At 40.3% G+C, this 26288-nt stretch overlaps 1 protein-coding gene across 1 annotated transcript in view; it reads left to right on the plus strand.

Annotated features, from left to right (window-relative positions):
* The window catches only part of appbp2 (amyloid beta precursor protein (cytoplasmic tail) binding protein 2), a 79604-nt gene that overhangs the window by 37748 nt on the left and 15568 nt on the right, over positions 1 to 26288 (plus strand). The window contains exons 4-9 of the mRNA XM_073053495.1: positions 14786 to 14909; positions 18139 to 18307; positions 19842 to 19931; positions 23862 to 23929; positions 24350 to 24455; positions 26139 to 26263. Of these exons, the coding sequence (XP_072909596.1) occupies positions 14786 to 14909; positions 18139 to 18307; positions 19842 to 19931; positions 23862 to 23929; positions 24350 to 24455; positions 26139 to 26263 (682 nt within the window). The remainder of the gene's footprint in view (positions 1 to 14785; positions 14910 to 18138; positions 18308 to 19841; positions 19932 to 23861; positions 23930 to 24349; positions 24456 to 26138; positions 26264 to 26288) is intronic.

Consider the following 26288-nt stretch of genomic DNA (forward strand, 5'->3'; position numbering starts at 1 on the left):
CAAGTAGGGGATGGTTTTCTAAGTTTGTTAATCGTCAGAGGCTTCACAACTTAGCTGTGCGTGGTGAGCAGGCTAGGCTGACCATGAAGCTGCTGGACACTACCCTGTGCAGTTGCGGGCTATGATAGCTGAGTTAGGCATCACACCAAAGCAGGTGTTTAATGCAGACGAGACCGGGCTTTTTTGAAGGTGTATGTTGAAACGCACTTACATAAGTAAGGATGAAAAGACTGTGTCAGGTTTCAATGCAGCAAAGGATAGGTTGACTTTGCTTATGTGCTCCAATGCTGAAGGAGACTGTAAGATAAAGCCTCTCGTAGTTTACCATTTACTAAACCTCTGTGCTCTTAAGAGTTTGAGTAAGAATATGCTTCCTGTCCACTGGGCAGCTAACAAGAAAGCATGGGTCACTGGTCAAGTCTTTGAAGATTGGCTTGCTAAAGATTTTGCTGTTGAGGCTGAATGCTACTACTGGGAACAGAATCTTGCCTGTAAAGTTCTTTTGTTGCTTGATAATGCACCAGCCCATCCTAAACATTTGGACAGCATTCATCCTAACATAATAGTGTGTTACCTGCTGCCGAACACAACATCGCTGATTCAACCACTTGACCAAGGTGTGATATCCACATTCAAGGTGTATTTTTTATGGCGAACCATCTCTCAGATGCTGCAAGCAACAGATGATTTTAAAAATCCCGGGAGATTACCAACAGTGAGGGAATGGTGGAAGTCCTTCAACATCAGACATGCCATCAACAACATGGATAAATCCTGGAAAGAGGTCAGGTCTTCCACTCTCAATTGAGCATGGAAATCAGTTTGGGCAGAGTGTGTGCACACCTTCAAGGGGTTTCCTGCATTCATTGCAGCTGTCCAGGATTGTGTGGCCCTGGGCTGTAAAATTGGTGGGGAAGGGTTCTCAGATCTCACAACTGCTGACGTGGTAGAACTCCTGGATTCTCTTGATGAAGAAATAAGTGTGGATGACCTTCTGCGTTCAACTCAAACTGAAGGTGATAACAATAATGAAGAAGAAAGTGTCGAGTTGCAGGTGAAGGATTTTACGGTGAAGCAACTGGCAGAATTTTTTAAGGCTGGGGAACACTTGGCACAAATTACGATGGACGTGGACCCAAGTTTAGAACGGAGTCAGCATTTCAGTCATTCCCTACAGTCAGTCTTTCTTCCCTACAAGCAAATTTATGCTGAAAAACAAAATGCTGCCAAGCAAACAACCCTCACCACTTCCTTCAAATCGGTGTCATCCACACCAACTCCACCTCCACCTGAGCACTCCACACTTTATCGCATCTTCTGCTACCGGCAGTTCTGAGAGTTCCACTAACTTGACAAAGTTCTTTGAGTCTTCCTTCACCCCTTGCTGAACTTGATGATCCTGATGACCCACAACCATCCACCTCATTCATATAAAGCTGCCCAACACCACTGCACAACCACTCATCTCCCAGAGCCTACATACCCGGCACTGTTGGTGAGTACCGTAGATTCCGGACTACAGAGCGCACCTGATTAAAAGCCGCTGGCTCTAATTTTAGAAATAAAATCAATTTTTTAATTATACAGGCCGCATCGGATTTTAGGCCGCACCGAATTTCCGGCGGAACGGATTTTCGGCGCACTGGATTTCCGGCGGACCGGATTTTCGGCGCACTGGATTTCTGGCGGACCGGATTTTCGGCGCACCGGATTTTCGGCCGCTTGTAATATGAGATATTTACACAGAAAGATATTACACGTGTTGGGCTTCAAATTCTGCCCTGTGTTCGTTTTGGAAGAGAGACAACCAACACCGGATTACAGTGCAGCGTGGCTTTATTGCAGAACGCGTTTTGCCTTCCCCTTACATTCTGCTCTTATTTATACTCCTTTTTCCCCCAAACCAAACCCTCGCTACACATATTTGGTAAGGCTAAACTTTGTTATACCTACCGGTATTTGGTAACATCGGACACTTGTGTCCTTATTGGCCCGATACCATTCACACACGAGTTTTACTGTTTTTTTGTTTACTGAATCGCTAGCAGTTTCGGTGCAGCGGAATCCTCAGTTTCGCTCCCTCCCTCCCTTGTACTGCTGTCTAATATCACGTGAGCCATTCCTGACCTGAAGCGGCAGTCCCAAATTAAATCTCCACCGTCTCACCATCGATTCATGTATGCCAAGATTACGCGCAGCAGCTCGATTTCCTTGTTCAACCGCCAGATTGATTGCCTTTAACTTAAAAGCTGCATCATATGCTTTTCTTCGAGTGTTTTCCATGTTGATGAGGGTGAGTACAAATGGCTGATTTACAATAATTTGTGAAGTGCGCTTGATTTATCGTACAATTTCATTGGACCTCTGTGAACTACTCATCAATTTTATTGGTCTACTGTTACGAGGCAAAATGTTTTGGCGGCATGGGAAAAAACCTTCTATTAGCCGCACCTTATTATAAGCCGCTATGTTCAATGCTGTTCAAAGCATGGGAAAAAAGTAGCGGCTTATAATCCGACATCTACGGTACTGTACACCCTAGTATGTTAACTTCCTATGATTTATTATGTTGAATATTACCTTAAGTTGATGAAATATAATACGAATGTTGCCTTGTGGTACTGCTTTTGTGTCATATTGGTAAGAAAATGTGAATAAATTACAGATAAAACATATTTAGGAAGCCCTCCAGAACACATCCCTATTTTCTCCATTTAAATAATTACTCACATAATGCATTTTCCATACTATGCGTCGACTGCATGGAACGCATCCCTTGCATATAACGGGGATAGGGTGTAATGCTTAAAATGTGACAAAGGTCCATAGTTGAAATTGATTGAAAGTTGATGTGTGCAGCTTGTAGATAGTTTTTGAAGTTGTCTCCATTTTGAATTGTATTTTCCAACCTGGCCTTCTCACTCAAGTTTGAACAAATGTTCAATTAATTATTACTGGAAACAAAATCTTTCATTAAGCCAGCTAAAAGTATTTACTTTTCATACTTATACTTTGTTTAATACAACTAAAATGGTTTTGTTTCAATCAAATGATCAAACTATAATTTTTAAAGAAACATTACAGGGATCAGAGCTGTGTGCATACATCTACTGATGCTTCTGGACACATCATCAGTGATGTTCCTGGAATCATCAGGTGTTTCGGGTCTTTCAACATCATACACCCTTCTCCAGGTGACCCAGCCGGGGCTGATCAGACCCCAGCTTGTGTCCAGATGGCTAGCTACACATAACTCCATGGCTCCCCTCTCTTGAGCCACAGCCACCTTGAGGCCCTCTCTGCCGCATCGGTGGTACTGCAGATGGCTCTCCTCTTCCTCTCTCCCTCGAGGCCCAAATTGCTGTAGGCTCTAGCTAAGGAACAGGCTGCAAATCCCCTACAACCAACTTCCACTGGGAGACACCTTACTTTCCATCCAGCCTGCTGGCAGTTGCTGAGCAGTCCTGCCACAGATTTCAGCCAGCCTTCCAACTCGGTGCAGGTGGCCTGAATGGATGCCGTGTCCCTTAGCTGCGATGCTGACCATGATTGTTGTCATGGCTTGCAGCTTCCTATTGACCCCTTCCTTCGCCGTCGCCTCCAGAATTTGGTTGACATCTTCGTCAAACTGTTTCCACAGTGATGTCATGTTAGCTGCAGGCCATTTGATCTGCCTTCTGTTAGAATTGATGTTAGAGGGATCAGTTTGCAACACTTGGAGGTTCCGGGCACTATGGGGTGATTCCGGGCCTGGCGCCTCCTTCGTCTCACGAGGCTGGACACTTGCGTGTTGTGCTGCTCCTGCTCCCGCCAGACACTTCATCCTCACTTGATGGATCTTCAAGCTGCGATTGTTCTTGCAGATTTTGCCACATACACACTGCTTGCTCATAGTCATTTGTTCATTGGCTGGGTCTGTTACCGTCGTGTCCATCCGACTGTGGTGCTCATATTCCCCCCCACCCTCGGGCACCCCCGGGGGTATCTTTCCCTTAGAATCATAGTAGCTATTGTGGGGGTCCTCCTCTCGCAAAGATTGAGAATCCCAAACGTTGCGATGCTTGTCTGGTGCCCACGTTCAGGATATCTCATCTGATCTGTAGAGGAATTTGCAGTGGGAGGCAAGCAATCTAGTTATTGTGGTCCATGAGGGTACCAATGACATATGTAGAACAAGGAAAGAGGTTCTGCTAAGGGGAATATAAGCAGCTAAGGAAAAAATTACCAAGCAGAATCAAGAGGGTTTTAGATCAATCTCTGGATTGTCACCTGAGCCACATGCAACTTTGACTCAAAGATTTGTGTCGGTCTGAAGTGGGCTTGAGTTTGTGGGACATTGACACCAGTATTGGAGAAGGAAGGAGCTGTTCTGATGGGGCAGTATGTGTTGGGATCAAAGTCCTGATGAATCACATTAGGGCTGTGGATAGTGCTTTAAACCTTAGTAAGGAGGTGGGTTCAACTGATTAGAAAAAGATTTGAAAAGTTAAAGGGAGGAAGAACACAGGAGAGGTTACTGAAGTCACCAGAAGAACAACAAAAATTAGAAAGTTAGAAGAATTTAACTTCAGGCACCAGAGATGATTTTAAGAAGAGGGGTAGTGAATACTGGACTAAAGGGGTTAAATTTAATGCACGCAGTATATGAAACGATATGAAGGAGCTTATTGAATTGACAAGTACATGGGAAGAGAAGTGAAGGCTCATGGTTAAAAAAAAAGTGAAATCAAACCTGCACTAAAAAGTGACATAGGATCAGGGATGTAGAATCCTTGTTAAAGTTAAGAACCACTGCAAAGGTAAAAGACCACAATAGGAGAACAGCAGTCAGAATGTGGGTACAAATTACAACAAAAGATAGAAAAATCCATTTAAGAGTCGGTGTTACTGTGGCCATGGGGAACTTCCATATCCAAGTCAACTGGAAAAATCAAGTTGGCACTGGATCCCAAGAGAAGGACTTATTTAGAATGAGGGTGGTACTGTTACTCATTGTTACTGAGATGTGAAAAGATTAAGGGAGGATCTCATTGAAATCTACCAAGTACTGAAAGGCCAGGATAGAGTGGATTTGGAGAGGATGTTTCCAGTAATGGGAAATTTTAGGACCTGAAGGCATTGCCTCAGAATAAAAAGAAGTCTTTAGAATAGAGATGAGGAATTTCTTTAGCTAGAGGGTGGTGAATCTGGAATTCATTAACACTAATGGCTGTAGAAGCCAAGTGATTAAATATATTTAAAGTGTAGGTTGGTAGATTCTTGTCTGGTAAGGGTGTCAAAGGTTACAGGGAGAAGGCAGAAGAAGGGGGTTAAAAGGGAACAATAAATCAGCCATGATTGATTGGCGGAATGGACTCAATGAGCCAAGCAGCCTAATTCGGCTCCTTTGTTTAATGGTCTTGTTACAAAACCATCAAGTCTTTCTAGCTTGCTAGGCAGAAGTAACTTGCAGCATTTTGTAAACGAGGGTAAATCATTATTGGAAACAGGGCATAATTTGTACTTAAGAAGTTTATAGTCCTTTGTTCCAACCAAGGTAACTTATAATAAATTGAGGGGAACACAAAATGTTATGCTAATCTGATTTTTTTCTCTTTGAAAAATACATCATTTAGCATTGCTGTATCTGATTTTGGAGTTAATGGATAATTTGTTTTGTGATGTTTTACTGAATGATGAGTTTCTGTTTGTCCTTTTAAGCTTTCCCTTTGAAGGTGGTTTGTGCAAAATTTGGATCAGAGGTGCTCTAATGCATGCTTATCCATTGGAAATAAGTTTTATGATATCTGAAGTCAGAAACCTGGAGTTATTACCATCCTTGATATAAAATAGAGGTCCTCTATTTAGTCCTGCAACCTATCAATTAATTCAGATGGAAGAAGAATTGAACTGGGGAGGGTGGTTGGAATTTATGTTCTGCGTAATGTATTGTACTAATGAGCCATCAAACAAACCTGAACATTAATCTTATTAGAAATATTTTCAACAGGTAATGGATATCAAAATTAGTTGAACACTTGGGAGGACACCCGTTTTCTAAAAGCTGTACCAAATTCTCTGTCAGTAAAACTCTGAACTGTTGAGAGATAGCGTGCTTGTTTCACTGTCATCTCCACAGCTGACTTCTAAGAATTATGACGAGGCTTGCTCTCAACTACTCTCCATGTGTTTCAAGGCTGGTTATTGATTCGTCAGCTAATTCTTGGAAGCATATAGAAAAAATGAGCCATGCACTCAAATCCTTTGCCAACCTGTCCCTGATAATAAAGGTCGTGGCAAAACCCTGAAAAAAAGTAGGGACTATTTCCTTTATCATGATGATCTGAGGAAATGGCAGTTTAAGACATCATGACAAACCAGTGCAAAACTCATGGTCTACCAGGCAGCAGAGTTCTCTGCCCTATATCCACTCTACTTCTGAGTAGATAGTTACTCCTCTGCATCAAGGATAAGCAAACCAATGTCTTGTGGTTTTGTTTTTGCAGGCCAATACTTCTGAGATTGCAGCCCTAACAACATCTAGTCAGAATCATGTTTGTATGGCCAAAAATCTGGAAAAGGATGTTTTTTTTTAAGCTCTGGAATAAGAAGAGATGCAGTGATAATTTTAAAGCTCCTTTTGGGGAAATACAATATCTCCATTGACTCGTGATAATTCCTAATTCATACTCATCGTGGAGAAAAGGCTTTTGAGTTGGCTCTGGGAACTTTGAGTCTGTGTGTGGGGCTATCTATTAGCCATCATAAAAAGTGGATGGCATGCAGCAGTTTAGACCTCTCCTGCCTGAGAGGCAAATTGTATCCACTCCAATTTGCCTCCAGGAGCAACAGATCCACAGCAATTGCCGTCTCATTGGTTCTTCACTCAATCCTGGAATATCTGGGCAGCAAAAATCTATGCATCGGGATGCTCTTTATCAACTAGTATTCAATCCCCTCAAAACTAAGACCTTAGCTTCAATACCTCCTTTTACAATTGGATCCTGGATTTCATCACTTGTAGACCCCAGCCAGTTTGGATTGGCAACAACATCTCCATGATCTTCATCAGCACAGGCGTACCACAAAGCTGTGTGCTTAACCCCATACTCTATTTGTTTTATACCTATGACTATGTGGCTAAGCACGGCTCCAATGTCAAATTTACTGATGACACCACTGTCATGGGCCGAATCAAAGGTGATGATGTATCAGCATGTAGGAGATTGAAAATCTGGCAGAGTGGTGTCATAGCAAGAACCTCCCACTCAATGTCAGCAAGACCAAGGAATTGATCATAGACTTCAGGAGAAGGAAACCAGAGGTCCATGAGCCAGTGCTCATCGGAGGATCAGAGGTAGAAAGGATGAGCAACTTTAAATTCCTAGATGTTAAGAAAATGTTTGTGAACCCATTGCAGTTACTCATAAAATGTGGTCTGATCTTAATCTAAGTCACAGCAATAGACAAACGCAATCTGCCTAAACTAGTAACACACAAGCAATTGTACTACTTCTTGTCAATACTGAGTACACCATTTAAACAGTCACAATCTAGGTTCACAGAAGTATGTGAACCTCTGGAGTAATGCCTTCTACAAAATTTATTTAGACTCGTGTTCAAATCAATGAGATGAGATAGGTGGTGAGGGTTGTAAAAAAAAAAGACACACAAAATCAGGTTACTGACAGAGCCTGTTCTCAAGAAAGATCTGTTTATATGCACAAAAAGCCTATAGAAGCATTTCTAAAGTCCTGCATCTTCATCAGTACACAGTAAGAGAAATTGTCTACAAATGGAGGAAATTCAGTACTGTTGTGACTCTCTCTAGGACTGTGTGTATTGCAAAGATCACACCAAGAGTACAATATTCACTGCTGAAGGAGGTGAAAAAGAACCCAAGGGTAGCAGCAAAAAACCTGCAGAAATCTCTAGATGAAGTTTCTGTTCATGCGTTCACTATAAGAAAAAACTGAACACGAATGGTGTTTGTGGAAGAACACCATAGAAGAAACTGCTGCACCCCAAAAAAAAATTGCTGCACGTCTCAAGTGTGCAAAAAAAAAACCCACCTGAATATTCCACAGTGCTTTCAGGACAATGTTCTCAGAACAGATGAGATAAAAGTTGAACTTTCTGGCAGAAATGCACACCGCTGTGTTTGGAGGAAAAAAGATACTGTACACCAACACCAAAACCTTATCCCAACTGTGAAGTATGTTGGAAGAAGCATCATGGTTTGGAGCTGCTTTGCTGCCTCAAGGCCTGGACAGCTTGCAGTCATGAGGGAACAATGGATTTGAAATTGAATCAAGACATTTTACAGGGGAATGTCAGGGTAGCGGTCCATCACCTGAAGCTTAATAGAATTTGGATGATACAACAAGACAATGATCTGAAACACAAGAGTAAATCAACAACAGAATGGTTAAAAAAGAAAATTTGTGTTTTGGAATGACCAAGTTGGAGTCCAGACCTTAACCCAATTGAGAAGCTGTGGCATGACCTGAAGAGGGCTTTTCATGCAAGGTATCCCAGAAATATTGATGAACTGAAACAGTTTTGTTTGGAGGCATGGTCTAAAATTCCTCCTCACCATTGTGCAAGTCTGATCAGCAATTACAGAAAATATTTGCTGGAGGTTATTGCTCCTAAAGGAGGTTCTACCAGTTATTAAATACAAGGGTTCACATAATCTTCAGATACTACAAGTGGTGGGAAGGAATGCACCTGTGATATATTGGGCATCAACTACCATCTGCTGCTTTTTGCAATCCTATGCATTTAAGTAGCTGTGTCAGGCCACGATGCAGCCAGACTTTCAACAGTGCCTCTGTCCAAGTTAGCATTCAGTGACAGGCCAAACCTGAACATGGTATACAAAGGCTGTTGTAAATCAAGTCAAGAAGAAAAGGTTCAAAAGAGCTTACAAAAGCTTCAAAAAGCTAGGTAATAATAGATAGCTAGAAGATTATAAGGCTAGCAGGAAGGAGCTCAAGAAAGAAATTAGGAGAACCAGAAGGGGCAATGAGAAGGCCTTGGCGGACAGGATTAAGGAAAACCCCAGTGCATTGTACAAGTATATTAAGAGCAAGAGGATATACGTGAGAGAATAGGACCATTCAAGTGTGACAGTGGAAAAGTGTATGGAACCGGAGGAGATAGCAGAGGTACTTAATGAGTACTTTGCTTCAGTATTCACTATGGAAAAGGATACTGGTGATTGTAGGGATGACTTACAGCTGACTGAAAAGTTTGAGCATGTCGATATTTTCAAAATGGGGCCGCAGATGGCGGCCTCGGTGCCGAGCTCTCTGGCTTTTTATGTGTTTTTGTGTCTTTTTATTGTTTTTGTTCAAGCGGATCCAGTCATATTCAGCAGGGATGAGCTCCTGAACACCAAGCAGATCATTAACATCTACCTTCCAACTTTCCACTCTGACCCGAATAGTTTTTCTGAGATCTTGGTCGGCGGAGCAGCGGTTCTGTATGGATTATGGAAGAGTCGTAAACGACGGAAGAGAGCCAGTGTGCTTGTTAAACTGAGACTGTGGGGATTCCGCTCCGCGCTCCCAGCGATACACCTCGCCAACGTTCGCTCTCTTCCTAATAAGATGGACGAGCTGCTTCTTCTGACCAGAACCAGCAGAGACTTTGCGAATTCTGCGGCTCTTTGTTTCACTGAAACGTGGCTCGGTGATTCCGTTCCGGACGGAGGTCTGCACGTCCCCGGCTACCAGCTGCTGTGAGCGGACCGCGTCACGGAGTTATTGGGGAAATCAAGGGGTGGTGGAATCTGCTTTTACATCCATGAAGGCTGGTGCACTGATGTTAAGGTTCTTCACAGACACTGCGACCCGAACCTGGAGTTTCTCGTTCTGAACTGTAAGCCTTTCTATTCTCCGCGAGAGTTTTCCTCATTTATCCTTGTCGGTGTTTATGTTCCACCTCAGGCCAACGTGAGCGAGGCCGTTCGGCGGCTGGCTGATCATATTATGCGTTTAGAACGGGAACACACAGATTCGCTGTTGATCATCCTAGGAGATTTCAACAGAGCTAAACTGAATTACGAACTCCTGAAATACAGACAACATGTTAACTGCCCCACCAGGGACAGTAACACTCTGGACCACTGTTATACTATCCTAAATAATGCTTACCGTTCTATTCCCAGTGCAGCCTTAGGACTCTCTGACCACTGTCTGATCTACCTCATCCCAGCCTATAGGCAGAGACTTAAATCTGCTAAGCCTGTGGTGAGGACAGTGAAGAAATGGACCAGTGAGGCGAAACAGCAACTTCAGGACTGTTTTGACACCACTGACTGGGGTGTCTTTGAAGCTGCAGCCACCAATATACATGAACTGACAGATACTGTGACATCCTACATCAGTTTTTGTGAGGATGCATGTGTACCCACAAAAACTTTCCGGACCTTCGCCAACAATAAGCCATGGTTTACCCCCAAACTCAGACATCTTCGCCAAGCTAAGGAGGACGCCCACAGGAGCGGGAATAGGGCCCTGTACAGGCTGGCCAGAAATGCACTGACCAGAGAAATCAGAGTGGCCAAGCGGTTCTACTCTGAAAAGTTGAGGAATAATTTCTCAGCTAACGACTCATTGTTGGTGTGGAGAGGCCTGCAGGAGGTCACTGGCTACAGGAGACGCCCTGCCCCCCCCCCCCCCCCCCCCCCCCCCGCTGAGGTTAACAAAGCTTTGGCTGACGACCTTAATACCTTTTACTGTAGATTTGAGAGGGTCCATCTTACACCTGTTCCTCCCCCCTCTTCGGTCTCTCTTCCTGCCTTCCCTCGACCATCACTCACTGGCACTCATCCCCCAATCACTGCAATCACCTCCCCACCATCTCTGCCCAGCCCCCCTGGATCACAGCTTAGAATCAGCGAAGGAGAAGTATGTCGACTGTTCCAGCGACTTAAGACCCGAAAATCTCCAGGCCCAGATGGGGTCTCCCCCTCCTGTCTACGAGCCTGTGCTGATCAGCTGGCTTCCATCTTCACTCAGCTCTTTAACAGATCTCTGGAGCTGAGTGAGGTTCCGACTTGCTTCAAGCGCTCTACCATCATCCCGGTCCCCAAGAAACCCACCATCACAGGACTGAACGACTACAGACCTGTTGCACTGACATCTGTAGTCATGAAATCCTTTGAACGCTTGGTGTTGAACCACCTGAAGACCCTCACCAGCAGCCTGCTGGATCCCCTGCAGTTTGCCTACCGGGCAAATAGGTCAGTAGACGATGCAGTCAACCTGGGACTGCACTATATCCTGCAACATCTGGATTGTCCTGGGACCTATGCTCGGATGCTGTTTGTGGATTTCAGTTCGGCGTTTAACACCATCGTCCCTTATACCCTCTGCTCCAAATTGTCTCACCTTACTGTGCCACCTGACCTCTGCGATTGGATTTACAGTTTCCTGACCAACAGAAGTCAGCAGGTAAGGATGGGACAGGTCACCTCGGATATTCGAATCACCAACACCGGCGCCCCCCAGGGGTGTGTCCTCTCTCCACTGCTGTTCTCCCTCTACACCAATGACTGCACCTCCTCCAACCCCTATGTGAAGCTTTTGAAGTTTGCAGACGACACTACCGTCATCGGACTCATCCAGAATAGTGATGAGTCTGCATATCGACAGCAGGTGCTCTGGTGCAGTCGGAACAATCTGGAGCTGAACACGCTCAAGACAAAGGAGATAATAGTGGATTTCAGGAGACATCCCCCCGCTATGTCTCCCCTCACAGTCCTCAGCAGCCCTGTGTCCACCGTGGAGAACTTCAGGTTCCTGGGAACCACCATCTCTCAGGATCTGAAGTGGGAGCAGAACATCAGCTCCATCTTGAAGGAGGCCCAGCAGCGGATGTATTTCCTGCGGTTCTTGAGGAAATACGGTCTGCCTCAGGAATTGCTGCTGCAGTTCTACACTGCAGTCATTGAGTCTGTCCTGTGCACCTCCATCATTGTGTGGTTTGGAGCCGCCACCAAGCAGGATAGAACCAGACTACAGCGCATAGTGAGGACTGCCGAGCGCATCATTGGAGCCTCCCTGCCCTCTATTGTGGACCTGTACTCTTCCAGGTTGAAGAAGAGGGCGGGGAACATCATAAAGGACTCCTCCCATCCTGCGCACGGACTGTTTGATCTGCTTCTGTCTGGTAGGCGCTTCAGATCCCTCCAGACTAAGACTAATAGGCACTGGAGAAGTTTTTCCCTACTGTGGTCACTTTGCTGAACAGTTAACTGCCGGTTAACTGTCGGCTAACTATTACTTGGATTGCACTACCTGTATGTATAATCTATATTTTCATTTATATTTATCGTTATTATTGTTATGAGCAGAGAGACAACATCTGCCGGAAGTAAATTCCTTGTATGTGCATAGGTACTTGGCGATTAAAGTCTGATTCTGATTCTGAGAGGATTGTGCTGCAGCTTTTGGAAAGCATCAAGTTGGATAAGTCACTGGGACCAGAAGAGATGTACCCCAGGCTACTGGGGAAGAGATTGCTGAGCCTCTGGCGATGATCTTTGCATCATCAATGTGTGTGGGAGAGGTTCTGGAAGATTGGAGGGTTGCGGATGTTGTTCCATTATTCAAAAAAGGGAGTAAAGATAGCCCAGAAAATTATAGACCAGTGAGTCTTACTTCAGTGTTTGGTAAGTTGATGGAGAAGCTCCTGAGAGGCAGGATTTATAAACATTTGGAGAGGTATAATATGATTAGGAATAGTCAGTATGGCATTGTGAAAGGCAGGTCATGCCTTACGAACCTGATTGAATTTTTTGAGGATGTGACTAACCACATTGATGAAGGAAGAGCTGTAAATGTAGTGTATATGAATTTCAGCAAGGCATTTGACAAGGTACCCCACACAAGGCTTATTGAGAAAGTAAGGAGGCATGGGATCCAAGGGGAAATTGCTTTGTGGATCCAGAGCTGGCTTGCCCACAGAAGACAAAGAGTGGTTGTAGACGGGTCATGTTCTGCATGGAGGTCGGTGACCAGTGGTTTGCCTCAGGGATCTGTTCTGGGACCCCTACTCTTCGTGATTTTTATAAATGATCTGGAAGAGGAAGTGGAGGGATGGATTAGTAAATTTGCTGATGACACAAAGGTTGGAGGTGTTGTTGATAGTGTGAAGGGCTGTCTGAGGTTACAGTGGGACATTGATAGGATGCAAAACTAGGCTGAGAAGTGGCAGATGGAGTTCAACCCAGATAAGTGTGAGGTGGTTCATTTTGGTAGGTCAAATATGATGGCACAATGTACTATTAATGGTAAGACTGCTGGCAGTGTGGAGGATCAGAGGGATCTTGGGGTCTGAGACCATAGGACACTCAAGGCTGTTGCGCAGGTTGACTCTGGTTAAGAAAACATATGGTGCATTGGCCTTCATTAATCATGGGATTGAGTTTAGGAGCTGAGGGGTAATGTTGCAGCTATGTAGGACCCTGGTCAGAACCCACTTGGAGTACTGTGGTCAGCTCTGGTCGCCACACTATAGGAAGGATGTGGAAACCATAGAAAGGGTGCAGAGGAGAGTTAAAAGGATCTTGCCTGGATTGGGGAGCATGTCTTATGAGAATAGGTTGAGTAAACTCAGCCTTTTTTCCTTGGAGCGATGGAAGTTGAGAGGTGACCTGACAGAGGTGTACAAGATAATGAGAGGCATTGATCATGTGAATAGTCAGAAACTTTTTCCCAGGGTTGAAATGGCTAGTACAAGAGGGCACAGTTTTAAGGTGCTTGGAAGTAGGTACAGAGGAGATATCAAGGGTAAGTTTTTTACGCAGAGAGTGGTGAGTGTGTGGAATGGGCTGCCGGTGACGTTGGTGGAAGCGGGTACAATGGGGTCTTTTAAGTGACTCCTGGGCAGTTATATGAAACTCAGAAAAATAGAGGGCTATGAGTAACCCTAGGTAATTTCTCAGGTAAGGACATATTCGGCACAGCTTTGCGGGCCGAAGGGCCTGTATTGTGCTGTAGGTTTTCTATGTTCCTAAGAAAATAATTATGCATTTGTGCTTTCTTTACAATTAAAGGTGTGAGGCTCAGAGCTAACTGCTGTACCACTGAGCTAAATTTATCCTTAGTGATTTTTTTTAAATGTATGTGCTATTTTCTGTTCTAAAATCAAAATAATGATGAAGATTAGTCCCTTAAAGTCACCTCAGTGATGATATAAGTAGGTGTAGGATAAGGAGCATATTTGAAGTTTATCCAATTATTTCTTGTTTATTCCAGAAGTATTTTTTTCTTGGTCCTCAAGCATTGGAATTACAGATATCATTTGATATTATCACGGGCTTATCATCTTGTTTTGTTCATTTGAGAAAGTGGAGTTGTAAGTGAAAATATGCAGTGGAAGATGAGGCTTTTCACCCAGTTTTTAAGCCTGTAACTGTGAGAGCTGTGATGAATTCAAAACCTTTAATTAGACATACTTGACTTCTATAGTGTTTATTAGAAGTTGGAATTGTATAGCTTAATTTCATTTATCATCTTAAATGAGTACTCTAACATGTTGTTCAGTCCATTTCTTTTAGTGTAAGTATGCTATTGGAATTTATGGAAACCCAAATGAAGTACAAGTAACAAGCTATTTCAGTTATCTTTTTATAGTTGCTGCAGCTGTTCCGAAAGCTTTAATTGTTTAATGAGAGGTCAGCTGATTTTAAATGTAATTCTGCTTGGTGTGCCTCTGATTTGAAGGCTGTACAAAATATCCATTCATGAGCCAACAAGAAATTGCTTGACAACTTTGTTTTCCTTTTCTGCAGGTGGTTTTCTTTCTGATGCAGGCTGGTACAGTGATGCTGAGAAGGTGTTCCTTTCCTGTCTGCAGTTATGCTCACTGCATGATGAAGTACTTCACTGGTTTCGTGCTGTGGAATGCTGTGTCAGGTGAGTGGTAAATAAAAAATCTTTTTATGTAACAGTTTGCAACTCTAGGCACTTCATTACTTTTAACATATAGTCTTATTTGTAATGTAAATATTGCAGTAGTTCACACAGTTCTAAAGTGAGGCAGATAATAAATTCCAAAACAAAGACCACATAATTCTGTAAATATTTAGCAAGTCGGGCAGTATTTGTAAGGAGAAAAATGTTCCAGCACAATGCCCTCACAAATTATTTATGTGCTCATTTATGTCTCTCAAGTGGATAATTAAATCAGTTGTTCATGAATTCAGAATCATGAGTTATACACTTACTATAGAAGTTATCATTTACAAGCTAATTTTAAAATTTGATTTTAAAACTGCTTGGCCTAAGTCTGTTCTCAATATATGGCCCATGCAGAGTGACTGATTTTATATTGAGAATGAATCAATTTCGAATATTGCATATAATAGATCTTTCCTAGCTGTTACATAGATGCATTTTGTTTTGAAAAATAGGCACGATGCAGCAATTTGGAACAAGGGGAATAATCAAATTTAGTTCTACTAAAGGTCTTGGGTCTTCTATTTTGGCTTGACTATTCATTGCCAATCGTATTAAGCAGTCTATTTTAATTCAGAATTTACATTAGTTAAGTCCCACATATGACCTGACTTCAGTTTATAACAGAAGGATCAACTTGTACTCTAAAATGTGATTAATTTTTGGGTCTATTTCAAGAATTGTCCCTGTATTTATTTTTGGGCCACAGTTAAAAATGTGTTGCACATGAAGAGCAACATATTCAATGTTTGTAAGAAGACTCATTTGTTTAATGTTTATAAGAAGTATTCTCTTTTTACAGTCTAGATCAGGATGTTGCCAGAGTCCCAGCTAAGGAAGCTCGGAGTTGAGCAGTAAGCAGCATTATAGATTGCCATGTACTGTTTTAATTTGGTGTTGTCAGATGGCCACCCTGGTTTAATGGAAAAATAAAAAAGTAGAATCCCACACAGTTTATTGATTTGTAGCTATCCGTAGCTGGCACCTTTGCAGCCTATCAGAAATATTCTATTTGTTCTATCTATCCATCCCTCCTATTACTACAAGTGAAAATTTAATTGTTATCTATCTTTCACAATTCCATCAAAGGGCTCTCAGACGTGAAACATTATTTCTGTTTCTTTTTCCATAGTTGCTGCTTAACCTGTTGAATGTTTTTAGCATTTTCTGTTTTAATATCATGAGCATGCTGCCATGAAGTAGAGGTTAGAGGTTCTTTCACTGTTTATTTATTTTATTTTTTCTGTGTTCTTCTTCCCCTGCCCCCACTACCCTTCTACTGCAGAAGAAAGTAAGCATCTATTGAGGGGTGTTATCAGCAAAATTTAAAACTGATTTCCAATCAGAATTTTGTTTTACATTTGTTTAGTTAAAAAAAAATTCCTTTTCTACATTTTATTGTATTTCAGACTATCCTCCACTAAAACATACATGCTGTCTAACCAAATATAGTATATGCAGCATGGTTTCTGTTTCTGTGCTACCAGGTATAAGACAGTTGGCATTTCAGGAAGTCTCCAGATCACTGGAAAGTGTATGCTATGTGACATTGAACCCAATACACAACTCTCTGCAAAAAGCTGTAAACCTCTTAATGTCACCAAGACATAGGAGCTGATTATTGATTTCAAGAGGAGGAAACCAGAGTCCATGAGTTACTACTCATTGGGGTATTAGAGGTGGAGAAGGTCAGCAATATTAAATTCTTCAGTGTTATCATTTCAGAGGACTTGGCCTAGACCAGCACGTAAGTGCATTTATGAAAGAAGCATGGCAGATTTGGCATGACCTCTAAAACTTTGCCAAACTTCTATAGACGTGTGGTGGAGAGTATATTGACTGGCTGCATCACAGCCTGGTATGGAAACACCAGGGTCCTGGAATGGAAAATCTTACAAAAAGTAGTGATATGGCCCAGTTCATCATGGGTAAAACCCTCCCCACTATTGAACATCTTCATGGAACGTTGTTGCAGGAAAGCAGCATCCATCATCAAGGAGCCTCAGGACTCTCACTACTACATTCAGGAGCAGTTATTATTCCTCAACCGTCAGGGTCTGGAACCAGAGGGGATAACTTCACTCAGCTTCCACTTGCCTCACCACTGAACTGTTCTCGCAACCTTTGGATTCACTTTCAAGGACTCTTCATCTCATTTTCTGGATATTTATTGCTTAATTTTTTATCTATTATCTCTTTCATTTTCTTTGTATCTGCACAGAATGTTGTCTTTTGCACACTGGTTGTCTGCCCTGTTGGATGCAGTCTTTTATTGATTCCATTATGGTTATTGAATATATTGAGTATGCCCATAAGAAAACTAATATCAGGATTATATTTGGTTACATATATGTACTTTGAAAATAAGTTTACTTTGAATTTTTGAGCTGTGAAATTCCCCAGCAAATGTTACATTCAAGTGCATATAACAGCTGGTAAATTTTGCACTTATTATTTCAATGCAAGTCACTTTTATTTGAATTTTCAGCACATTTTTGCACTATTGATCCAAGAACAACAAAGAAGTTCCAAGCTATTATCGCCAAAAATGATCTTTAGGTTCAAAACATTGAAAATTGATCTATTTTAATGTTATTACAGGTTTCCCTCGCAATCCGAAGGTAGAGTGTTCCTATGAAACTGCTTGTAATCCGAAATGTCGTAAAGCGAAGAAGCAATTACCATTAATTTATATGGGAAAAATTTTTGAGCATTCCCAGACCTAAAAAAAATAACCTACCAAATCAAAGCAAATAACACATAAAACCTAAAATAACACTAACATATAGTAAAAGCAGGAATAATATGATAAATTTACACCCTATATGAAGTAGAAATATTGTAGGTACTGTGTAGTTTCACTTATCAAACTCGGGAAGGCAGCGAACCAAAATCGATTTGGAGAAAAAAAATCGGCAAGTACACACATACATATGCACGTGTGTACACACGTACACGCATGCACAAACAACTGCCCGCACGAGGCTTCACGGTCATTGTAGTCTTTTTCGGGGTGAACACGTGTATAAGGCGGGCGTCTTTTTTTTCGTAAAAGCAAAAATCCTCTTTGGTTAGTGAAAACAGGTACTAATGTAAGTCTTTCGTAGCAGCGAGTTGTCTTAAATCGAACGTTCGAAAAGCGGGAGCCACCTGTATTCATTATAATTGTTATTCATTTATTTTCAAGGTTACTCCATGTACGTAACGGCAATTGTAAGTATCACTTGGGAGAAGAGACCTACAAACAGGCTCAGATTTACATTGAGAAGCTGGCAAAACATGGTCATCAGGCAAACAAAGCAGCGCTGTTTGGAGAGCTCTGTGCATTACTTTTTGCTAAGAGTCATTATGATGAGGTAAGTTTTGTATAATGCAAAAAAGGTATTGATATATGGCTGTTCCAGAAAGCACAGCAGTTTTTAGTTCTTCTAATGCATATATCAGAAATTCTGAAATGGTAACAACTTTTTAAATGTTTGAATTCTGTTCAAAATCTCCAGCTGTATGCAGTATGATAGTCCAGATTCAGTGTACAGTATATGCATCATATACCAGTCTCGTTTTCTGCTGTTACATGGCCATAACAATTACCTTCCTTTCGTGTTACAATAAAAGGGAAATTAACTGTGACTTTACTATTTTTTGTTACAAGTCATTTTTCATGCTTGAATATTCTTAAGTTGCTCACTATCCAGATCACAGGTTAAAGGAGAGTTTCAAGACTCAGCCCTACAAAAATACAAGTCATTATGTTTAGAGGGGATAGAAATGAATGCAAAATAAAATAGTCATTGTTAATTGTGTTTAACACTGGACATTCAGTATCATTATGTGATATTGGGGAGCAGAACTATTAAAACAAATGGAGATTTGCAAATTGCTGGAAGGAACTAATGCTTTCTTTCTGGTATTGAAATGTTACATGTGCTCCACAGCAAAGTACTTTAGAAATACAGTCACTCTTGAAATGTGTAGTGAACTGGCATATAACAAAGTTCTACAAATGATGTGCAGAAATAAGTACATTCCAGTATCATTCATAAAATACTGCTCAGAGGCACTGGGAAAGTTCCCCTACTCTTAACTTGCCACAGAGCATTAGGTTATTTAAGTTTCAACACACCATCAGAAAAGGGCCCCTTTGGCACTACTGCACTGGCATGTGTTACCATATTAATTTTTTTGAAAAATGGATATTGTTCTCCAACCAAGATTTCAGTTGACTGAGCCCAACCTTAAGTAGATGATTGAAGTATGAATGGACATAGACTAAAAGTAATTACATTCCAATCTGGGCCCCACAGACCCCTTGCTTAATGGTATGGGTCCATGGCATAATGTTTGGGAACCCCTGTTTAGCTGCTTTCACATATTCAAATCATTTTTTTAAAAAATAAGCTAAAACACATTCATTTTTCCCCAAAAGCTTAATTTTCTCTTTTGCTAATGTGCCACATTCTCTTTGCCGAAATTATTTTTATAGAAAAATCACTCGTCTTTAATTAGCTGATATAAATTTTGATTGTCAGTTTGCCAGCTTCTAGGAAAGTTAAAGAAATGATTCAACATTATTTCCTCCTGTATATCAAGGAATCTAGTATACATTTTACCATTGTAGTTGTGATGTAGATTTGAAAAGTTAAAAGTAATAATTGTTTTATGTGGCTGTTGTATGACTTTGTGAAAATTGCTATGCCAGTTGTTTTATCGTCCACCTAATGAATTGGAATTAATACTGCAGTATAGCATTAAATATGCTTAACCTACAGCATTGCAATAGTTATCTTAAAAGGAATTATTTTCTTGCACTGTATTCAATGAACTCAACTTGTTGCATATGGTGTTTAAAGGCATTTACCGTAATTACAATGCATTTGTTTGTGTTATTAGGCTTATAAATGGTGTGTAGAAGCCATGAAGGAAATCACTGTTGGTTTGCCAGTGAAAGTAGCAGTTGATGTTTTGAGGCAAGCTTCAAAAGTGAGTAGTTTTTCCTTTTTGTGAATACATTTGAACTAAACCAGAAAAACATATAGCTTAAAAATTAAGATTGTAATGCAGCAAAAGATTGCTAATTCAATTAAACAAACTCTTTAAAATGGCAAGGAGTAAGGCATTGCATTCAACAAATTCCACTAAAATCTATTAGTACTGAATGCACGTCCATTTGTCCTTTTTTTAATTTCATGAGCTAGATGATGAAATTTATTTGTGTTTGTATATATTATGATTGGTACCCTCCAAATCAGTATAATCATATATTCCAATGCTTCAATTTTCATATTTCGGACTTTCTCGTGATATAACGGGTGTCTGTACTAACTCCTAGAAAAATCACATTTCCCCTACATTTCCTGTAATCCATCTCTTCTCATATGCTCATTGACTCCATTTTGATTTCACTACCACTCAATTGCAATAGTTTAGAGTAACCATGTTGAATAAATGATAACTGACCAGGGGACGAGAGTAACTTGTTTCTTGTTTTTCAAATCTCAAGATGCCTTTAATATCCATGTGTCAAAATAGATGCAAGCTAGATTTACTCATTCCTAATCTGAAAATTTCCATTTCCAACAGTAGAATACCTCTTCAATATTTTGTTGGAATATCTGTCTAGAATTTTATGCCTGGGAGTAGGAACCTGTTGACTTGCATGAGACTAAGTTGAAGCTACCAACTGAGTTATAGCTTATTTGTTTTATGTAGTATGTTCTATATATACTAATTTTCTTCAAGTATAAATCTGGTTCAAAATTTACAACCTGCATGTGGAATTATGACATTATAGTCATTAGTGAGTTTTGATTGCAGGAGGGTCAGGACTTGGCAGCTCAATGTTCCAGAGTTTCGTTGATTAAAATGATATAGAGCGGAAGAGATTAAAGGGTGAGGGGTGGCATTACTGGTGGGAAAGTATCATGACAATGCTCAGTCAGAACCGACTTGAAAGCTCATCCAGTGAGGCTTTATAGTTAGAATTGAGGAATAAGAAGTGTATGACCAAATTATGGGATTATATTATAGACCACCTAACAGTCTGTGGGATTTAGAGGAACAAATTTGTAGAGAGATCACAGACTGTTGCAAGAAACATAATATTGTGATAGCAGGTGATTTTAACTTTCCACAGATGTCTGAGACTCCCATATTATAAAAGGGCCGGATGGGAATGAGTATGTCAGATGTGTTCACATAGTTAGTACATAAGTCCCAACTAAAGAGGATGTGATGCTAATTCTATTAGGGAATGAGAGGGCATGTGACAGAAGTTTGTGTAGAGGAACACTTTGCATTTAGTGATCATAGTGCTTTTTTTTCCAAGGTAGGTATGGAAAATATAGGTATGGTCCATGGGTTGAGATTCCAAATTGGAGAAAGACCACTTTTGATGGTATCAAAAAGGATCTGACAAACGTAGATTGGAATAAGTTGTTCTCTAGCAAAGCTGTACTTGGTAAATGGGAGGCCTTCAAAAGTGAAATTTTGAGCATATTGAGTCTGTATGTTCCTGTGAGAATAAAAGGCAAGGATAACAGGTTTAGGGAACCTTGGTTTTCAAGAGATGTTGAGGCCTTGGTTAAAGAAATAGAGGAGATACATACCAGAAATAGGCAGGCAAGAACAAGTTAGTTACTGAAAGATATAAGAAATGTAACAGAATGCTTAAGGAAATCAGAGGCTAAAAGAATACATGAGTTTTCTCCATTAGACAAGGTGAAGGAGAATCCTAAGGGCTTCTACAGAAGATTAAAAGCAAAAGGATAGCAAGTGACAAAATTGATCCTCTGGAAGATCAGAGTAGTAATCTGTGTGTGGCCTCAAAAGAGGTGGAGGAGATCTTTAAAATGATTTTTTTTTTGCATCTGTATTCCCTCAGGAGGTAGACACAGTCTACAGGTGTGAGGAAATGCAGCAGTGAGGTCATGGGGTCATGGATCCTGTACAGATTACAGAAAAGGAGGTGTTTGGAGGCAAATTAGGCTGGATAAATCACCAGGGCATGAAAAAATGTTCCCTTAGATGCTGTGGGAGTCTAGTACAGAAACTGTAGGGGCCCTAGTAGAAATATTTAAAACATTCTTAGCCGTGGATGAGGTGCTGGAGGATTGGAAGATAGCTAATGTTGTTTCATTGTTTAAGGAAAACTCTAAGAATAAGCTAGGAAATTATAGACTGTTGAGCCTGACATCAGTAGTGGGAATGTTATTGGAAGGTGTTCTAAGGGACTGGATATACAGTATAAGTATTTATACTGGGACTGATAAGGGATGGTCAGTGTGGCTTTTGTGTGGTAAGCTGTGTCTAACCTATCTTTTTTCAAAGAAATTACCAGGAAAGTTGATGAAGGCAAGGCAGTGGATGTTGTCTAAATGGAATATAGCAAGGCTTTTGACAAGGTCCCTCATGGGACTTCAGTCAAGAAGGTTCAATCACTTGGCATTCAAAATGATGTAGTAAATTGGTATGGACATTGGCTTTGCAGGAAAAGCCAGAGGAATCAGAGAAGTAGATTATTGCCTCTCCTGCCTGCCTGTGATGAGTGGTGTGCTGCAGGTATCGATGCTTGGTCTGTGGTTATTTGTCATCTACATTAACAGTCTGGATGATAACATGGTAAACTGGACCAGCAAATTTGCAGATGACACCGAGATTGGGGATCTAGTGGACAGTGAGGAAGCTTACAGCAGGATTTGTACCAGCTGGAATAATGGACTGAAAAATGGCAGATTAAATTTAATGCAGATAAGTGTGAGGTGTTGCACTTTGTGAGGACCAACCAGGGTAGGTCTTAGACAGTGAATGGTAGGGCACTGAGAAATGCGGTAGAACAGTAGGATCTGGGAATACTGATCCATAATTCCTTGAAAGTGGTGTCACAGGTAGATAAGGTTGTAAAGAAAGCTTTTGGCACATTGGCCATAAATCAATATACTGAGTACAGGAGTTGGGATGTCTAAGGTGTTGCTGAGGCCTAATTTGGAGTTTTGTGTGCAGTTTTGGTCACCAACCTACAGGAAAAATGCAAATAAGATTGAAAGAGTACAGAGAAAATTTACTGGGGCATGACGACCTGAGTTCTTGGGAAAGGTTGATTAGACTAGGACTTTATACCCAAAATTTAGAAGATTGAGGGGAGATTTGATAGAAGTATACAAAATTAAAAGGGGTGTAGTCTGGGTAAATGCAAGTAGGATTTTTCCACTGTCATTGGGTGAGTCTGCAACTAGAGGTCATAGGTTAAGGGTGAAAGGTGAAATGTTTAAGGGGAACACGAGGGGAAAACTTCATTCAGAGGTGTTGAGAGTGTGGAATGAGTTGCCAGCACAGATGGTGGGTGCGAGGTCGATTTCAACACTTAAGAGAAATTTGGCTAGGTATATGGATCCGTGGGTTATGGAGGTCTGGGATCCAGGTGCAGGTCAATGGGACTAGGCAGATTAATGGTTCATTACAGAGTAGGTAGATGAGCTGGAGGGCCTGTCTCTCTCTGCTGTAGTATTCTATGAATCTATATACTTGGTAACATATTTTCAGACTATCTCATGGACCAAATATGTACCTTTGAATGTTAGGCACATACGTATTAACATTTAAGGCAAGGTAGAAATTCAAGTTTAACTTTTTCATTATTGATCTTTGGATCATCGGTATTAAGTATGTATTTAACAAAGCTTTTCAAGTTTGTATAGTTTTGATCATAGACTGCTTTTGATTGCAAACTACTCCACCAGATAATGCTAATTTCTCCTGACAGTTTTAGTTTAAGCGAAAATAACTGTATTCATTACAGATGTCTTTAATTTCATTAACAGCAAATAGTGTTAATTTTAAAAATGTATTAATGTTTCTTTCTGGAAATATTTTTTTCATTACGTTACTTGGAATTAAATTATTTTTGCTTTATAGGCATGTGTAGTGAAGCGGGAATTCAAGAAAGCAGAACAATTAATAAAACATGCTGTGTATTTAGCACGGTAAGCACCCATGTAAAAATAGCTTGGCACCATTGATTTATAGTTAAATGTTGCTCAGGATACAAGTTAGAGTTTCAGAATTTTTTTTTCAAAGCTAACTTGTTCAGTTTTCTAAACCCATTCCATCACATTTGTTGAGTGTGCAAATTAACAATTAAGCCAAAATTCAGATATTACTCTTCCATTCTTTATTATTGGGTTGATTTCTTTAAAAAATCAAAGAACAAAATCATTGCAACGAATAAAAGACTTTTTTGTACCCAGCATGCCATCTTTTCTATAGAAAGGTGAAAAAGTCTTAACAAGGGATATTAACAATATGCACAGCTAAAGAGGATTTAAAATTTTAAGTGTAAAAGAAAAAAAATCTAAATTGTGAAAATACACGACCTAATGTTAACTAAAGAAATTTATTTTCAGGGAACATTTTGGATCTAAACATCCCAAATATTCTGATACCCTCTTAGATTATGGATTTTACTTGCTGAACGTAGATAATATTTGTCAATCAGTGGCTATTTATCAGGTATGTTGGAAAATTTGAGATATGTATTTGTGAATTTCATTCTCAAGTATGTTCTTGTTTAGTTATAGGAAGACTATGTTAGACTTAGACTTAAGTGACCTTTAATTTTCTCAAGTTAAAAGTTGGGAAGATCAAAACTAACTTCTATTATCCTGCTACAAATACCATGCAGTCTTGTCTATACTTAAACGTTCAAAGTAAGTTTATTATCAAAATACATGTGTTGTCATATACATTGAGATTCCTTTGCTTGCAGCTATTTGCAGGAACTCAAAATCAGCCATTTTTAATTTTTTTTATTCAAAATAAACCTGCTATTTTGACTACTTCATTTAGTTCAGCATTGAACACAGCTTACATCACACATTTCTCATTTTTGAAGGTCTAATTTACCTCTTTTGGTCTGACTTCACCAATAATTAAACTTGTCACCCCTGAAATCTTTGTGCTTGAGTTGTCCCCTCTGTATTCAATTCTGTGCTTTTCATGAACATTTCAGCTCAAAATCAATTGTAATTGTCTTTTATTCAACATCAAATTCTCTATCATCCTTAATGTACACCCATATTGATTCCAGTTGTTTCAAATTCAAATTATGTTCCGTCTTAATTCTAAGTGATGATTTAAGTCCTCTGAATGTTGTATTCAGCTTTTCCTTTCATCTTCTTTCCACTACCACTCATCAAGTAGCTTCTCTTGTTCTGATCTCCCACTTGCCGTCAGAGGTTACGTCTTTATCTTCTGTCATTCAAAACCATTCAATTCCGATCTCCTTGGCATATTTATTTCTCATTCACAGACTGTCTTTGGGAAAATTTTGTTTTGTTTGCCTACATTTTCCTAGCTAAGTAATCCAGGAAATGCAGTTAATATGTACCAGATTGAATCATAGAATAGTGGATTTGTCATATGAGGAGAAATTAAGTAGATACCCTCTCATTTAAAATAATGAGAGGGAAACTCATTGAAATGTATAGAATTCTTAGCAGTCTTGAGGAGATTAGTTGCAAGGGTGATGTTTGGCTTGGAGTTAGGTTTCTAGATCTAGGGGTCATAGTTTCAAAATAAGGAGTTGCCCATTCAGTACAGTGAGTGGTAATTATTTAGAAGGCTATAAAATTTGAGTTACTGAGAAAATGCAAGTCAGTTAAAAGGATATTGATTCATGCAGGAAATTGGTACTGAAGTAAAAGACTAGTTGTGATCTTATTAAATGTTGGAGCAAATATGTTAGCCAAAGTGGCTCCTCCTATTCTTTACATTTCTTAACCTGAATTGTTGTGTTTCGTAACTTCATGTGAATATCAAAGGCATTATTTTTATAAGGAATCTTTTGGTCAAGTTGAAAGCTAATGGCAAGTTAATGTAGGAGATTTTAAGGATGGTGTGACAATGGCAAAGGAAGAAAGATTTATTTACTAAGGCAACTGAGGCTATTAGTGTCACTGTGACATTAATTTTAAGTGATTAAAGTTCGTGCACACATTTTTAGCCTTTTAAGTTTTGTTATTTGTTGTCATGCATAATGTTGCTAAAATGGAGTTTTGATAATGCATGAATTTCCAAATGTAGATATTGCCAATATCTGCACTAGTAGATAAAGTAGATTTGCAGGTAGTTGATGCTTGCAGCATGTGCAGACTAATAATTGTAAACTTCAACTTTTAACAATTTGTTTGTTAGACAGCGCTTGACATCCGACAGTCTGTATTTGGGGGCAAGAATATCCATGTAGCAACAGCTCATGAAGACCTGGCTTATTCCTCTTATGTGCACCAGTATAGTTCTGGGAAGTTTGACAATGCAAAGTAAGTCAATTAATTTAGTAGCATA

Source organism: Hemitrygon akajei, chromosome 8 (assembly GCF_048418815.1).
Source record: "Hemitrygon akajei chromosome 8, sHemAka1.3, whole genome shotgun sequence".
Taxonomy (NCBI): domain Eukaryota; kingdom Metazoa; phylum Chordata; class Chondrichthyes; order Myliobatiformes; family Dasyatidae; genus Hemitrygon; species Hemitrygon akajei.